This window comes from Doryrhamphus excisus, chromosome 13, assembly GCF_030265055.1.
Source record: "Doryrhamphus excisus isolate RoL2022-K1 chromosome 13, RoL_Dexc_1.0, whole genome shotgun sequence".
Classification (NCBI taxonomy): Eukaryota; Metazoa; Chordata; class Actinopteri; order Syngnathiformes; family Syngnathidae; genus Doryrhamphus; species Doryrhamphus excisus.
This window is the reverse complement of record NC_080478.1, coordinates 15811073-15828642: the sequence shown is the minus strand read 5'-3', so window position 1 is coordinate 15828642 and position 17570 is coordinate 15811073. Positions and strand designations below refer to the sequence as shown.

Sequence of the window (17570 nt, the reverse complement as noted above, 5' to 3'; positions counted from 1 at the left end):
TGTTTTCCAACTATTCCAAAAGACTATGTTTTATGTGTTTTTGTATAATTGTGAGGTTTTTTTTGCTTTAAACTTTCAGCTGCTTATAGAAAAATATTTAATAGCCGTCAAAAGTTTGGATCTTAATGTATAATATTCACATTATCTAATAGAATATACTGGATTGTCACTTTCAAATGTTTAAGCTATTTTAATAAAAGTTAACATAAAAATGAAGTCTCTTTAATGCATTCTCATGAAACATTCAACTTCAAAATGAAGTCTTTATTGCAGCCATAATTGTGGTTCAAAGTGTCAAGAGGCGACGGTTACGCAGCGTCGCATACTTAGTGCGTAAAAGTGTATCAGACGCGACCAGCTGCTGCGGCTGCTGCGTCTGGCTGTGACATCATCGGCTGTAGGCTTCCAGATATGGCAATAGCCCCTCTTGGAGACAGCTAGTCCTCTTTAGACGGCCAGCACGAAGCCTCCGCGATCATGTCGCTCAGTTGGTCGGCCAAAGAGCACAAAAACACGAACCAGCCCGCTGCCACGGGACCCAAGCGACCGCGCAACGACGTAGGGAACAAAGTGACGGTGGTGCTTGGTGCGCAATGGGGCGACGAGGGCAAAGGGAAAGTGGTCGACCTGCTGGCCACTGAAGCGGACGTTGTCTGCCGATGTCAGGTAAATGATTGCAATTTGCAACAGCTAAATGTTATATATGACATATATGATATTTACATGTATATGTATGGTGTCCATGCACTGTGTAAATTGTTTAATTCAATGATTGAATGTCCTGCATTTTGCTGTGCATTGGATTCACTATCAAAATAAAACACGATCCAGACAGTTACATAAGAAGATAACTGGTCAGAAATCAGAAGGCACAGCAGTTCTGGACAAGCTGCCAACAGTTGCTGTGTGTTGTACTTTCTCCACTGACAAGCACCAAATGGACTGTAGAGCAGGTCACATTCTCAGGGTGGCTTGATATGTGAGAAGGCCACATTTGAACCACAGAATTGGGGGTAGACTGGACCACCAGCTTCTGAGCCAAGGGTGCTAAAATAGGCTTAACAGGCTGTGTATGGAGTGGATTGTAGGGGTGTAAACATACCTTTTAAAGGGGACATACAGTATTATATTCTATTTCGGCACTTTTTATTGAGTTTTGGACTCCTATAGAGCAGTTACCAACAATAACCGGCACATAAAGCTTTCCAGATCTTCTAGATCAGGGGTCTCAGACTTGTGGCCCTTGGGCCAAATGCGGCCCGCGGGACGCTAGTTTTAGGCCCCCGACTTGATATGAAAGTTTAATGTTAGTGTGGCCCGCGCAAGTTTTATATGGATGCTGTATGGTATCATGTACCCAGAAATGACAGCTTAAATTGTTTATTTATTTTTTGTGTAGAAAACTAAAAATGTTGATATTTGAGAATACTGGAATGTTTTATTAGCGCTTTTCTTGTAGAAAACCGGATCCAAAGCAATGAAAGTGTAGGGTATAGTAGAAGCACAACAATTGAAGACAGTTTTTTTTTTTTTTTCAGTTTTTAATAAATAATAATATATAAACATTTTTTTTTAAACCTGATGCGGCCCAGCCTCACCCAGACCCAGTTCGCACTGTCGGTCACATGGTTACGCTAGTGTTGCTAGGTGTAAAGACTCGACTGTCAACTGACTTGAATAGTCTGCTGCCCTGCATTTTTTATTTTAAAGGCCTGACTTTACTTAGGATTAACTTTACCATAGGAAAAAATAAAATAAAATAAAAAAAACTTTACCATAGGATGTTAGGCTGAGATAATTGTTTTCATGAAAAGTAAAATACAAAAACAGCAGGACACCAATGGCATGGTGATTAGCATGTTGGCACACATGCTAATCATTTAAGATTTGGGTTCATATTTCATGTCTGTGTGGTGTTTGCATGTTCTCCCCGTGTGAATGTTTGGATGGACCCCGCTTCAAAGTCTGTAGGAGACCACGCATTATGGACATTATATCATTATTCTGATTTTGAATTAGGGTTGCTTTACTATTGTCTGAATTTTTATGAAAAACCCAACAAATAACAAATTAGGTCAGCTAATTTTCGTATAGTCTTCCGCACTTAGTGAGATTGTGTGTTGAGTACAGTTGTTATATTTGCGGCGTGTACATGCTTTGTTGGAGTTTGGTTGGTTTGGTAAACAATGCATGTTTTTCAATTGACATAAAAAATGTACCACAAAATTTTGCCTCGTTTTCTGGTTAGTGTACAATACACCACACGTCTTGTCATATTATTATAATAGTACACTCCATGAGTCCTACTGTGTTCATGTATTTTTATCACAAAATGTCTTTAGCTTCTCACAAAGAAGCTAGCTTGCTAAAGTGACAACATGGCAACCTGGACCGGAAATCAAGTACGAAACTTGTCTATAAAGTTAACGCAAAACACGTTTTTATAGTTTTACATACATAAAACAATTCTCATTGTATGTAAATGATGAATGAAAAGGATAAATGAACATTTAAGGTTACTTTTACCTTCAATGAAGATGTGATTTGTGATTCCCAAAGAAACAATGTGGCAGCGAGACACAATGCAGACACCATCTTCCTGTTTAGTTATTTGTTGAATTCATGGCTGTTTTTCACCTTCTTTATCCCAATGATGACACTTAAATACTAACATCAAGGCTACATTCTGGGTGGCACACTTCCATTACACTATTGTGGGACCTTTGGGATGTATTTATTTCTTTATTTTTGTGAAACTTAATAATATTTTGAAATGGTTTAAATGTTCCTTAGGGTGGCAATAATGCAGGACATACGGTGGTAGTGGATGGCAAAGAGTATGACTTCCACCTTCTCCCCAGTGGAATCATCAACTCAAAAAGCATTTCACTCATCGGTAAAGAAATGAAATAAATGGAAATAATAGCACAAATGTGGTATAGTTGACCCCTTAGATTATTTACTCTGCTCTTGTAGGTAATGGCGTGGTCATACATTTACCCGGCCTGTTTGAAGAGGGAGACAAAAACGAGAAAAAAGGTAATTTTTTCCACAGCGTATTGAAAATTCTGCCTTGACAGAGATAATAATACTTTAATAATAGCCATATTGTACTTTGCAGTGGTGTGCAACTGCATTGTATTATATTGAGTCCTTTCTAATGAATATTATTGTTGAATTAAATGTTACATTTTTTTTTAGATGAGGTGGTGTACCTAATAAAATGTCCTGCGAGTGTACAGTGTCAAAAATAGCTGTCAACTCTTGGATGCTTCTTCTCCCATCAGGTCTGAAAGGCTGGGAAAAGAGACTGATCGTTTCAGATCGAGCTCACCTCGGTGCGTATGGTCATGCATTTACTGTATTATTTGTCCGGTGTTCTTCTTGTGAAATTTATATCTCTTCTTTCCTCAGTTTTTGATTTCCACCAGGTCGTCGATGGCTTACAGGAAACGGAAAGACAGGCGCAGGAAGGAAAGAAGTAAGCTTCAATTAAAGGTCCCATATTATGCTATTTTTCCATGACAGTGTATTTTAAGTGTGTACGCCTTCCTGCTGGAATTTAGGCTTTTAGTACTGGGAACACAGCGTTTAGTATGTCTTTAGCTTTAATGCAAATGATTTGTGTTTGTGTGTGGCTCCAAGAACCGCTTATTGTGCACTTTAACCACTTTTTACATATACAGCAATCCCTCATTTATCGTTGTTAATTGGTTCCAAACTTGACTGTCAGAAGTGAATTTCCACAATGTAAGATTACTTATTTAAAAAGGAAATATTTTTGTATTTGGAGTGTAGAAAACTATGTTTATTTAACTTGAAACTTTTTTGTAATTCTGCCCATCATACACAATCCTTCCGTGAGACATGAACATGCATGTCTTTCTCTTTTCTGTGCGTTGTAAAGATATAAAAACAGATAAAAAGAGACAGCTTATTGATGCACACAATGGGACACACCTATGTCGCCTACAAAGCCCATTATTGAGACACTTCCAAAAACCTCCAACAAGATTTTATGGTTTTATATATATATTTTTACCCTATACTGACAGGTATATTCATGATAACATGTAATACTTACAGTATTTTGGTCCTTTTAAGCATTACCTTCCTGGGTGCATTGATTTGTGAAAATGATGAAAATGTAAATTTTGCACAAAGAGTAACAGTCTTTGCCTGCTTTGTGACGGCAGCATTGGAACAACCAAGAAAGGCATTGGACCTGCATACTCCAGCAAAGCATCCCGCACAGGTCTTCGTGTATGTGACCTTTTGGGTGACTTTAAGGACTTCTCTAGCCGGTAGGATGGTAATACGAGCAAAACAATGACATTAAAGTTCCAGTCGTGTCATGTCATTCATTGGTTTTGTGTATTCTTTCAGATTCAAGAACCTTGTCCACCAGTATCAGTCCATGTATCCATCCTTGGCAGTCGATGTTGACGACCAACTGAAAAAGCTTAAGGTAGAAATACAGTCACGTCTTGTCACTGCTCCTGACATGAAAACATAAGTTTTGCTCTGCAGGACTATGGGGAAAGATTGCGACCCATGGTGAGGGATGGGGTCTATTACATGTACAGTGGGGCAAAAAAGTATTTAGTCAGCCACCAATTGTGCAAGTTCTCCCACTTAAAAAGATGAGAGAGGCCTGTAATTTTCATCATAGGTACGCTTCAACTATGAGAGACAAAATGAGAAAAAAAAATCCAGATAATCACATTGTTTGATTTTTAAAGAATTTATTTGCAAATCATGGTGGAAAATAAGTATTTGGTCACCTACAAACAAGCAAGATTTGTGGCTCTCACAGACCTGTAAGTTCTTCTTTAAGAAGCTCCTCTGTCCTCCACTCGTTACCTGTATTGATGGCACCTGTTTGAACTGGTTATCAGTATAAAAGACACCTGTCCACAACCTCAGACAGTCACACTCCAAACTCCACTATGGCCAAGACCAAAGAGCTGTCAAAGGACATCAGAAACAAAATTGTAGACCTGCACCAGGCTGGGAAGACTGAATCTGCAATAGTTAAGCAGCTTGGTGTGAAGAAATCAACTGTGGGAGCAATTGTGAGAAAATGGAAGACCTACAAGACCACCGATAATCTCCCTCGATCTGGGGCTCCACGCAAGATCTCACCCCGTGGGGTCAAAATGATAACAAGAACGGTGAGCAAAAATCCCAGAACCACACGGGGGGACCTAGTGAAAGACCTGCAGAGAGCTGGGACCATATTAACGAAGGCTACCATAAGTAACACACTCCGCCGCCAGGGACTCAAATCCTGCAGTGCCAGACGTGTCCCCCTGCTGAAGCCAGTACATGTCCAAGCCCGTCTGAAGTTTGCTAGAGAGCATTTGGATGATCCAGAAGAGGATTGGGAGAATGTAATATGGTCAGATGAAACCAAAATAGAACTTTTTGGTATCAACTCAACTCGTCGTGTTTGGAGGAGAAAGAATGCTGAGTTGCATCCAAACAACACCACACCTACTGTGAAGCATGGGGGTGGAAACATCATGCTCTGGGGCTGTTTTTCTGCAAAGGGACCAGGACAACTGATCCGTGTAAATGGGAGAATGAATGGGGCCATGTATCGTGAGATTCTGAATGAAAACCTTCTTCCATCAGCAAGGGCACTGAAGATGAAACGTGGCTGGGTCTTTCAGCATGACAACGATCCCAAACACACCGCCCGGGCAACGAAGGAGTGGCTTCATAAGAAGCATTTCAAGGTCCTGGAGTGGCCTAGCCAGTCTCCAGATCTCAACCCCATAGAAAATCTTTGGAGGGAGTTGAAAATCCGTGTTGCCCAGCGACAGCCCCTAAACATCACTGCTCTAGAGGCGATCTGCATGGAGGAATGGGCCAAAATACCTACAACAGTGTGTGAAAATCTTGTGAAGAGTTACAGAAAACGTTTGATCTCTGTCATTGCCAACAAAGGGTATATCACAAAGTATTGAGATGAACTTTTGTTTTTGACCAAATACTTATTTTCCACCATGATTTGCAAATAAATTCTTTAAAAATCAAACAATATGATTATCTGGATTTTTTTTTTCTCATTTTGTCTCTCATAGTTGAAGCGTACCTATGATGAAAATTACAGGCCTCTCTCATCTTTTTAAGTGGGAGAACTTGCACAATTGGTGGCTGACTAAATACTTTTTTGCCCCACTGTATGAAGCCCTTCATGGATCCCCAAAGAAAATTCTGGTTGAAGGGGCCAACGCTGCTCTCCTTGATATTGACTTTGGTAGGAATCATTTATGTGGATTTGGATATGGGGATATGTGTGCTGCTGTGATTTAATCAATGCTTTCTTAAGGTACCTATCCCTTTGTGACATCATCAAACTGCACTGTGGGCGGGGCATGCACCGGCCTTGGCATCCCACCGCTGAATATTGGTGACGTATTCGGTGTAGCAAAGGCCTACACAACCCGGGTGGGGATTGGAGCCTTCCCCACTGAGCAACTCAATGTAAGAGCTTAATGTAACTTTTCAAAACAACACTTGACGCATATATTTTTGATCATGTGACTATCACTTGAGGAGCTTGTGAGACGTTTACTGGCTGGCTGACACCTCAGCTCAGGTCACATGGTAACAGAGATAAATTTAGGGCCAGAGTTCAGGCTTAGAATGGCGTGACAAGCACCGGTCATGTTACATAAAGGATGGAACTGTTTAAACTTATCCCCCGACACAAGATGTATAATTGCTCTCTTCTGTGTGTAAGAACACGGACCCAAGTTCTGGAGCTGAATCTTATGTACTAAATACAAGAGTTACTTGCAGTTATTGCAATGGCGGGCCAACATCAACCTGACAGGACGGTTGGGCAAAAGTAGACATTTTGTTGGACATATCAGTTACTTGCAGTTTTTTGCCATTTGCTGGTGGTCACGGGCGGTGACCCCTACAAAAAGTGGGGATCTACTGTATATGTCTTTATACTGGTCCCTAGGTGTCAGTCATGTTCGGTGAGACGCCAAAACCAGACTTGATCGCCAGAACAACAGGTTTTTATTTCAGGATTGTATTACCTCACAACAGGTACAATAACCCCTATTAAAAACATGGGCTGCATTGCTGCAATAACTCATATCAAGCTGAAACTCAAATCTGAGTCACGACATCACTTCCTGTCGGCCCGCCACTCAGCTCCCCCAATGTTACACATTTATAGCAACGCACATGAGCATGAGTTTTATTTATCCTCAATGACTTATTGTCTATTATTATGACTCCTATATTTGGTACCACAAATGTAAAGGTGACTATAGGGGTGTTAGGTCATGTCAAGTGGGCTCTAATGTTAAAAAACATTTAGAACGTCAGGTTCTGACATAATTTTTGACATAATTACAAAAATATTTCATTTATAAATAAAACAGATTCACTCAAAGTTTTCATTAGCGTACAGTATCTACTTTCATTCCTATGGTAAATTTCCAAAATTCCCCAGAATAATTTACCATTAAACAGAACGTTTCCAAAAACTACCTGTCAATGTTCCACTCAATGTTCCACCCAATCAAGAATGTCCATAACTGCCTTTTGTAGTGGTAGATTACGGATACAGCTCTTTCATTAGTTGTCATTAAAATGTCCAATAGTCCCTCATGTTGTGATCAGTGTGTATGTGCTGTAAGGAGTGGATAATACAAATTGTTTTGCTGATCTTTGAAGGCGGTAGGGGAGCTGCTGCAGACAAGGGGTCATGAAGTGGGTGTGACCACAGGGAGGAAGCGACGCTGCGGCTGGTTGGATCTTGTCATCGTTAGATATGCTCACATGATCAATGGTTTCACCGCGTAAGTGGATATAACAGTTATTGTGTGTCCTTTTTGTCATTTCATACTTTTTTTTAACTCATCCCATCACTCTTATTGCAGCATCGCATTGACAAAACTTGACATTCTGGATGTGTTGGATGAAATTAAAGTTGGCATTGCTTACAAACTAAATGGGAAAAGAATTCCACATTTCCCAGGTAATTTTGTAGGACAAACAAAACGGAACCCATCTCTTTTTTTGAAAAGTATATATAAACATATATGTGGGCACTTTGCTAATATTTATCTTTGCTCTGAATCCTAGCAAACATGGATGTTTTGCACAAAGTGGAGGTTGAGTACGAGACCTTACCTGGTTGGAAGACAGACACATCCGCAGCAAGGAAGTGGAGTGACCTGCCGGTCAAGGCACAAAACTACATCCGCTTCATTGAGAACCACATTGGTGTTCCCAGTAGGTTTAAATTGTACCTTGTTGTAAAGTGCATGAGTGCAAATGACAACTTTTCTTTCTCTCTCACTCCCTACAGTCAAGTGGGTTGGTGTTGGAAAGTCCAGAGAGTGTATGATCCAGATGTTTTAGAGGAAAACAGCTTCTCTTCATCAAACGTTAGTCAGATCATGTGGCATTTTTTCTTCTGTAAAAGTGATCTCCTACAATAAACAATACACCAATGAAACGGTCTTGTTATTGTGATAAAAGTGTTGTTCATTTGTTTTTTTTCTTTGAGGTATGTGGTCATAGTTAGCCATCTGTGCCATTAGTACATCTGCTCCACCTTTAAATCAACACAAGTGGCTATACCGTTGAATATTTTGAAGCTACGCCAGTCCATTTTTAAGGTTAACGTCCTGAATTAATAACATTTGGAGACGTGTGTACTGCATAGTTTCAACCACGACCCAAAATCACGTGACAACAAAAGCAACTATCTGATTGGCGTTTAAAGTTCCACGTGATAATAAAATCTACTTCCAATTGGCTGTCCTCCTTACTGAGCGCTGTTTTTCCCGCAACTAGCAAGTGTGGCGGAGGGACTCTTTTCTCTGGACTTCATAAAAATGCCGAAGCGATCGTACCCTTTTACGGAAACCTTCTCCTCTCAGTATAAGATACACATTAGCCAGCATGAGCTCAATAACTGCAGCGTCTTTGGGAATAAATACAGGAAAGAAATCTATGGTAAGTACGTGTTGGGGGCATTACTTGGTTGACTCGGTTAGCTAATGTTAGCTTCGTTGCTAATTCTCACCCTTACACACCAACGACAGTCGCGTTTGTTCATTTTTACAACTGTTGAGCTCATGTAACCGTGTCATGTGAGTAGTATGGCATTTTTCACGGAAATATGTCAAACGTGGTTGCAGTCGTTGGCAGCCACATAGCGGTTAAAGAGAGTACTGCTAGTAGTAGTGGTAGCAGCACGCCAGGGTTCAGCATTTGTTTGTTTGCCTTACCTATGTTTCTTCCTTTCACAGAAAAGACAAAAACTCTGCTTTTTAACGGTGCCAAAGCGGTGGTAGACAAAATATGGACTGGAGAAGATAAGCCAACTGGACAAGAATTAACAGTTAAAAGCAGCCAGACTCTTTTAAGAGGGCAGACTTTGATTGGAACTGATGGGAGATTGACCAAAGCAACTAAAACACAAGGTGAGTGCCTGCAGGTTTTACTGCACATATAAAGTCCACGCTTCATAATCACCTGTGATGGCGTTTAACACTGTTGGTCAGCACTATATGACATAATGCTATTAAAAGTTGTTTAATAAGCATCCTTTTTTGTTTCCAGGACCATCCAGTAGTGGCTGCTGCGTGTGTCAGAAGAGTGTATCATGCCAGACTTCCTGTGCTCAGTGTGAACGCCGAGTCTGCTTGTCTTGCAGCCGACAGTGCTCCAGCTGCTTCAGCCAGTGCTGTTCTGTCTGCACCATCATAGAGTGGGTACCGTTTTGATTCTGAATACTATCTCTTTGTTAAATGGCCCTCAAAGCCTGAAGCAGTGAGTCCCAATAAACCAGAATCATAACGCAATTAATTGACAGTGTGACCAGTATTGAAAGGAAGGCTGCATATTTACAAAACTCACTAACAGGCTAGTACATTCATGTAGAACACCTGTACAATTTGTGATCCACTTTAAGAGCTATACTGTATTCTACTCATGTGTTTCTAATATTTTGCTTGAGAAGCCCAACAACTCTTAAGATGAGCGAGCTCTGGAGCTCATTGCCATCTGACTGAGTAATTCCCCTTTTCAAGTCCAGGCTAACTCATCTGTTCTGTTGTATCCAATTAACCTTATCCATACGGTGTCCTTGAGTGCCCAGTAATGCACCTATAAATAAAATGTTATGCGTTGCCACTAGAAATAACAACCACTGCAATAAACACTTACATTTTTGTAGACTCCCACAATGTATTTATGTTTCCAGTATCTCTCAAGTAAGTGCCCCCCTCACATTTTAGCAACCGTTTTATATCTTCTCAAGGGGGAGTATTCTATTTACAGCTTGCAGAGCAGTATGGCTTTGCTGAAAATGGCTGGAAACACAAGTGAGCACATATGGGCATCTTTAGTGTAAGCACTGCCTTAATCCTTTTGGGCGTGGAATTCACCAGAGCTGCACAGGTTGTTTCTGGAATCCCCTTCCACTCCTCCATGAGGACGTCACTAGTGCAGCTGTAGGATGAAAGACATCTTGCACTCCTCCACCTTCCTTCTGCTAGCAGATGCCCCACTGGTGCTCAATTAGGTTGAGGTGTGTAGACATTAGGGGTGTCACTAGACAAGATGATGCACGGGATTGGGTCTATGAGGATGAGACAACATTTTTAAGAAAATGTATGCTAACAGCCCCGCCTCCACCCACCAAGACAGAGACACTTTAACACACCAATGAGTATCTAATAACTCTAAATGAGTTTTGTTTTTAATATATTTTCTCTCTTGTTCACAGTTACAGTGGACGTTATGATGAAGTACTCTGCTGCAGTTGCTCAACGTAATGGAAGTTCGGCACACAGATCCAATTCTTGAAAATGTACTGTAGTAATCCCCACATGACCTCCACGTTACTCTTGACTGCATTTTAAATGTCATAATTGTCTTCTTTTCTAATGAGCTAAATGTTTGCATGTGTAGATATACAAAGAAATAAACTTGAACATTTTTACACAGCTTGATGGTATTTGGCATTTATGTAAAAAAAAATCATTTAATTTCTTGCATGCCTAAAGGTAAAGACTTACAGATAATGAAAACTCAAAATTCAGAGATTTAACCGCATCAATTACAGTATTTTAAACAAATGTCAGGCTTCTAAAAAGTATTTCTACTCTAGGCCATCTCTGTGTGGAGTTTGCATGTTCTCCCCGTGCATGCGTGGGTTTTCTCCGGGTACTCCGGTTTCTTCCCACATTCCAAAAACATGCTAGGTTAATTGGCGACTCCAAATTGTCCATTGGTATGAATGTGAGTGTGAATGGTTGTTTGTCCGTATGTGTACTGTGATTGGCCGGCGACCAGTCCAGGGTGTACCCCGCCTCTCGCCCGAAGACAGCTGGGATAGGCTCCAGCATGCCCGCGACCCTCGTGAGGATAAGCAGTAGGAAATGTGTCTTACGCTACTTCTGGAGGGTGTCTGAGATTGTCTTCTGCACATTTGAAAAGTCTTCCCCATGGTTTTTTAGCAAGCTGACCCAGAATAAAAGACCATTTAAGCACTGCTCACTGTTTTCCCAAAGATCTAGCTTTTACAAAAACATTAATGTTGTAAGATAATTACACATAACTTCCCCCATCGTTGTTTACATAACCTGGGTTGTTGTTGTTGTTTGTCAAAATACCGCTACAGGCATTGCCTTGGACAGCTATGTAGCGTGAACTTGTATGACCTTTGAACCAGGAAGAGGGGAGCGAGAAGAAAGGCGGGGTGGAATGCCCATGTGCTAAGATGTTGAAAATAAAAAGTCGATTGGAAAAAAACAGGTAACATTTCCTTTTTTGCTGAAGTCGAGGCAACATTGTTGTTTTACAATTTAACCAAAAACAGTATTCTACACTGGTCACTAGGTGTCACTAACGTGTGATCATGGCCCCGCCCCGAAGGTCCCCGTAGGTCACTTCCTGATTTCGTCGCAGCGCCACCTATTGGCGACAGGCTAAAGGCGTGTCATCTACATGAGGCCTTTTCTGGCAGGAGATTCATCAGATGAACACCGAGGTCACAAGGTCACTGCCTGACAGCCTGGTGAAGCCTGTTGATGGACCATGATGCAGGAAAAGCGCACGTGGTGGGCGTGGCCTGGCGGCGAATGCTCAGGCCTCGCCGTTTACAAAGAAAGGGTCATCATTCGCCCGCAGAAGGTCGCATGTGCTTGAAAACTCATAAGGGGGGCAGATTCCAGGCCTGAGGGCCCTGGTGGGGCCCCCATTTGAAACCAAGCCAAATGGACTCACTAGCGCCACCTACAAGTTTTAAAATAATTATCCCTCGCCTCCCGTTGCACGTATGGGCATGATTTTCGGAGGAGACATCACTCGTGACAGGACGCACAAAAAAGACTCAAGAACCCTTGTTCAAAAACCAACAGGAAGTCGGCCATTTTAGGTGGCGGCGGCCATTTGGGGGAGGATGTAGGGGTCGTATCTCGACGAACTCCTCCTAGGGGGTTTGACCGAATGAGTCCGTTGTAGCATCAACGGACACTAGACGGATGGCCCACGTTAAATTGCGAAGGATTTTGGGCTGCTACTTAGGATGTGGGCGTGGCACGCCACCAAACTTTTACTTTAACCTTAACTTTTACCTTATCTGGCCCTGCCTGGTGTCTGGCCTTGCCTTGAAGCAATGTACATCAAAGTCAATACACAGTTTGACTGATAGACTGATGATGTCAGTTGATGGACTGTGATGTGTGTAAAGCACATGTGGTGGGCGTGGCCACGGCGAATGGTCAGCCTTCGCCATTGACCATCGAAGGCTCATATTTCGCCCGCAGAAGGTCACAGGCTGCTGAAATCTTACACGTAAGGTCAGAATCCAGGCCTGAGCGCCCTGGTGGTGCTCCCATGTGACACCAATCTAAATTGACACACTAGCGCCACCTAGAAGTTTCAAATCATTATCCCTCGCCACCCGTTGCACGTATCACTATGATTTTCGGTGGAGAAGTCTATCATGACAGGACGCACCTAACGCTCCAGAACCCATGTTCAAAACACAGCGCCACCAACTGGTGGAAATGTATATCTGCTGTAACTTCCTCACGCATGGTCGGATCGTCTCCTAATTTTTTGGGTGGGTTCGGTCACCCTCCAGTCTGTGACTGTGTGTGTATATGGACTCTATAGCGCCACCAACTGGTGGAAATGTATATCTGCCATAACTTCCTGATTCATGGTCAGATTGTCTTGCAATTTTTTTTGGTGTGTTGGGTCAATCTCTGGTCTGTTATACTGTGTGTACATAGACTGTATAGCACCACCTATTGGTGGCAATGTATATCAGCTGTAACTTCCTTCCACATGGTCGGATCTGCCCCAAATTTTTTCTGGTGGTTTGGGATACCCTCCAGTCTATGACTGGGTGTGTACATAGACTCTATAGCGCCACCAACTGGTGAAAATGTATATCTGCCGTCACTTCCTCCCACTTGGTCCGATCTGCCCAAATTTTTTTCTGGTGGTTTGGGGTACCCTCTGGTCTATGACTGTGTGTGTACATACACTATAGCGCCACCAACTGGTGGAAATGTATATCAGCTGTAACTTCCTTCCACATGGTCGCATCGGCCCCAAATTTTTTCTGGTGGTTTGGGGTACCCTCTGGTCTATGACTGTGTGTGTACATAGACTGTATAGCACCACCAACTGGTGGAAATTTATATCTGCCGTAACTTTCTCCCACATGGTCGGATCTGCCCGAATTTTTTTCTGGTGGTTCGGGGTACCCTCTGGTCTATGACAGTGTGTGTACATACGCTATAGCGCCTCCAACTGGTGGATATGTATATCAGCTGTAACTTCCTTCCACATGGTCGGATCGGTCCCAAATTTTTTCTGGTGGTTCGGGGTACCCTCTGGTCTATGACTGTGTGTATACATAGACTCTATAGCGCCACCAACTGGTGGAAATGTATATAGCCGTAACTTCCTTCCACATGGTCGGATCGTCTCTAAATTTTTTTTGGTCGGTCGGGTCACCCTCCACTCTTTGAATCTGCGTGTCCATAGACTCTATAGCGCCACCAACTGGTGGAAATGTATATCTGCCGTAACTTCCTCCCACATGGTCGGATCTGCCCGAATTTTTTTCTGGTGGTTCGGGTTACCCTTTGGTCTATGACAGTGTGTGTACATACGCTATAGCGCCACCAACTGGTGGAAATGTATATCAGCCGTAACTTCCTTCTGCACGGTCGGATCGGCACCTAATTTTTTCTGGTGGTTCGGGGTACCCTCCGGTCCGTTACCGTGTGGGCGCATAGACTGTATAGCGCCACCCACAGGCGGAAACGTATATCCGCCGCAAGTACCTACCGCATGGTCCGATCGTCGCAAATTTTTTTATGGCGGTTCGGGGCGCCGGACGGGACGTGACCGCGCACCAGCCTCACCGCCGGCGTCGCCGGAAAATTGCGAGTGCCGTAACTCCCTTACCGCTTATCCCATCGTTGCGGTTTTTCGTACGGTGCGTCCGCGCGCCCGTCCGAACACGCGCGCGCCATCGACCCGCGTGTACCCCCGACCCGCGCGTACCCCCGACCGCGTCGGGGTGCTCGAGCCCGCTCATCACTGCTTGCAGTTTTAATTTGTTGTTGTTTTCTTTCAAAAAAATATAATAATACATTTTAACCTTACAAAAAAGTGTCCATAAAATCAATGTACGATGGTCAGAATATGTGTTTAAATAAAAAATAAATTATGTGACCTGTCATTATTGACTTAAATATGATCATAAATCTGTCAGTTTCCCTTCACTTTATACATGTCACTTGCTGACGCTGACACTATGAACACCAAAAGTATGTATGATTCTTGTTTATATATATCGGATCAATATCGGCACTGGCTGATATTCAAGGTTGCAACATCGATATTGTATCAGAAGTGATAAATTATTAGGACAACCCTACTAACTACAAAAATATCCCATATATAAATAAGGAATCCTACTTTGCAGAAATTCATGTCTGTTAATTAACTAGGATTACTATATTCATCCATGCAGCAACTTACTTGCAAATGCAGCCATGTTATTAAAAATTCAGTACTTTGCTTACTTTGTGACAATACAGTGCCCCCTACAGTTTTGCATTGTTGTTGTTAGCGCTGTACCTAAAAAAATAATAATAATTTCGCAGTCTTTGTTAGCTGTATGTAAAATTTTGTGCTCATATGCTACGTTCACTTATATCGACTGTGGGCTATAAGCCTCCTCTGTCTTTAAAGACCAGTGTGAGTCCTCTGCTTCATCCGAGTGAATAAGAGTAAAACTAGTACAGCGTCGCCACCTAGTGTTTTTTTTTAGATTCCGCATGTGAAACAGTGTTTGGTAATTCCTCATTTTTGGATTGCATTGTCGTGAAGACTTAACTCCCCTTATTCTTACAAGATGGATAGCTGTCACGTAAACGACAATGTATTGTTAAATGTGCGAACTCGACAAAGAATGTCGGATACAGTCCCTAGTATGATGAATCCCATTGTAACTCCGGGTTACAGATATTTATAGCTGTTTACAACCACACTGCCATAGCAGCAGTCTTTTTTTACAAGAATTGTTCCGCCTGGTAAACAAATAAATCATCTACTAATAACTACAAGACATATCGTTTATATCCCAGTGACATGCAGGTAGCCGGTTTGCTAGCATACACAATAACGTACCTCCTTCGTTGTAGCAGTGATTTCAATTCCAAGCAAACCATAAAGGTCCATTTGCAGGATTTCCTTTGCCTTCCCAGACATTTCTGCTCACAGTAACGTTCAATACTTACACCAAAATATCAGTAACAACAGTAGAAACAAAGCACTGTTGGACAACTGCTAATGTTTGTTTTGGTTGGCGCCATGAATTTGACGTAACCGACCTTTCAACTCTGACTCGCAGTGCACCCTGGGAACTTGAGTTTTAGTGGCACTGCTTCGTTTTGACGTTGTTTCCGAGCAGACACTTGGTAATACACGCTCAGGCATGAGTACCTGTGTCTAAACTAGTGTCTCATATTGTTTATGCATTTCAGAGATATAAAAACAGAATTAATAGCACTGAGGGTCTTGGAGGGTGAACATGATGAGCCATTAAGTGGATGTTTTTTTCTGGTGGTAAAATTGTAAACTTGTAATCGAGCTCACCCTGATGGTGGTTGGTGGCTCTCTGGGGGACATATCTTTTTACAGTATTTTTTATTTTAATTCAGTTTTTGGTGTTCAATATTCAGATTGAAATATCAACATCAGCATACAGCTCTTGCCTTAAACTACTGTAAAGCAATGTACTATAACCAATTATTATTATTTCTACTATCACATGCATTTTTTTGTTTGAGATGTAGTAACAATATTGTGTATTCTGGTTCCATATTTTGTACAGCATATGGAAACTTTCATTTTAACATTGTACATTTTAAGAATGGTCACATTCTTCCAAAAATATTTAGCAATATTGATATAAAGAATCTGAAATGTCACAGGCCAAAATGATCCACTATTGCAACATTTCCAGTCAGCAGAGGAATTCACATGATCTGAATCAGCAAACATGTCCTGACTGAGGCTGGAGGAGCTCTTTCCTTTTCTTTAAGTTGCTTGGCAAACAAAAGATCACGAGGAAGATCCATTCACAGAATGAAGTGAAATGTCTCCATTGTGTGTTGAACTAACTTTACTCACAATGTGACATCGTTTATGATCACCTATCTTTGCTTCTACCTGTTATAAATATAGATAACCGTGTATCCTATTAACTTTGAGATTAGACACATCATTATTACCAGGAGTATAATAATACGGGATGATTTTTGTTGACTTAAGGTCACGCCGAAGTGTACTTAGCTGTTTATTCTGTGGAAGTTCTATACTTAAGTCTATCATCAAATGTACATAAGGCGGAACAGTTGTCTCAGCTAAAGATTGAACTATTAATGATGTTTGCCGATATAAAACAATGCACAGGCTTGAATTGCAGCAATTTTGTATACTTTGGTGCCGTATTTGTGCTCTTTCACACAGTGGCCTCTTGTTCATCGAGATGAGTAAGTTATCTCATAATGATAACAATTGCTCCTTGGAGCCTTCTGCTGCACTGCAACACCATCAACACTTTCTCTGTGAAACGTCTATTTGAAGCATCTTCTGGTTTGCAATAACATGCTCGCAAAATATTATTATCAATAAAAAGTATTGGGAATTTTTGTGTTCTAAATTTGCACATTTAAGCTGTGGATTGATTTAAATACCTTTTTAAGTCAACAATATTTGATTGGATTTGTTGATAAAGAGTCATAATTACACTTAAACACTTCTAATGTGCTTATCTTCTCTGTTATCAAAGAAAAATGCAAACACGCTTGCTCTGCGGTACATCTGGGTTATTTGGTTTGCGATAAAATCAGTCTAGAGTCGACAAAGACTGACTTGTCTATTGGTTGGTGTTACAGCATAGAAGAAAATACAATAGAAATGTGCATTAAAGACACTAAAATCAACCAAAGTGAGGCATCATGTGGCCCTTAACTGTGTATGACATCACC

General features: G+C 41.5%; 2 protein-coding genes and 1 long non-coding RNA gene across 3 annotated transcripts; 2 read left to right on the top strand and 1 right to left on the bottom strand.

Moving 5' to 3' along the window:
- The first annotated feature begins 333 nt into the window (after positions 1-333).
- LOC131140203 (adenylosuccinate synthetase isozyme 1 C) lies at positions 334-8508 on the top strand. The gene is made up of 14 exons (XM_058090409.1): positions 334-666; positions 2794-2896; positions 2977-3039; positions 3288-3338; positions 3415-3481; positions 4197-4304; positions 4387-4468; positions 4531-4579; positions 6188-6265; positions 6338-6492; positions 7705-7829; positions 7911-8008; positions 8116-8265; positions 8342-8508. The coding sequence occupies exons 1-14, from the start codon at positions 478-480 to the stop codon at positions 8392-8394; spliced, it is 1371 nt and encodes a 456-aa protein (XP_057946392.1). The 5' UTR covers positions 334-477; the 3' UTR covers positions 8395-8508.
- A 285-nt stretch (positions 8509-8793) lies between these two features.
- Positions 8794-10992, top strand: LOC131140202 (apoptosis regulatory protein Siva-like). The gene is made up of 4 exons (XM_058090408.1): positions 8794-8994; positions 9291-9464; positions 9604-9751; positions 10772-10992. Exons 1-4 carry the CDS (start codon positions 8874-8876, stop codon positions 10818-10820), a joined length of 492 nt encoding a protein of 163 aa, XP_057946391.1. The 5' UTR covers positions 8794-8873; the 3' UTR covers positions 10821-10992.
- On the bottom strand, positions 10206-15910 carry LOC131140204 (uncharacterized). Its single transcript, XR_009132371.1, has 2 exons — positions 15706-15910; positions 10206-10624 (listed from the first exon to the last, which is right to left on the bottom strand). It is a non-coding gene; the product is annotated as an uncharacterized LOC131140204 (long non-coding RNA).
- Positions 15911-17570: the final 1660 nt, after the last annotated feature.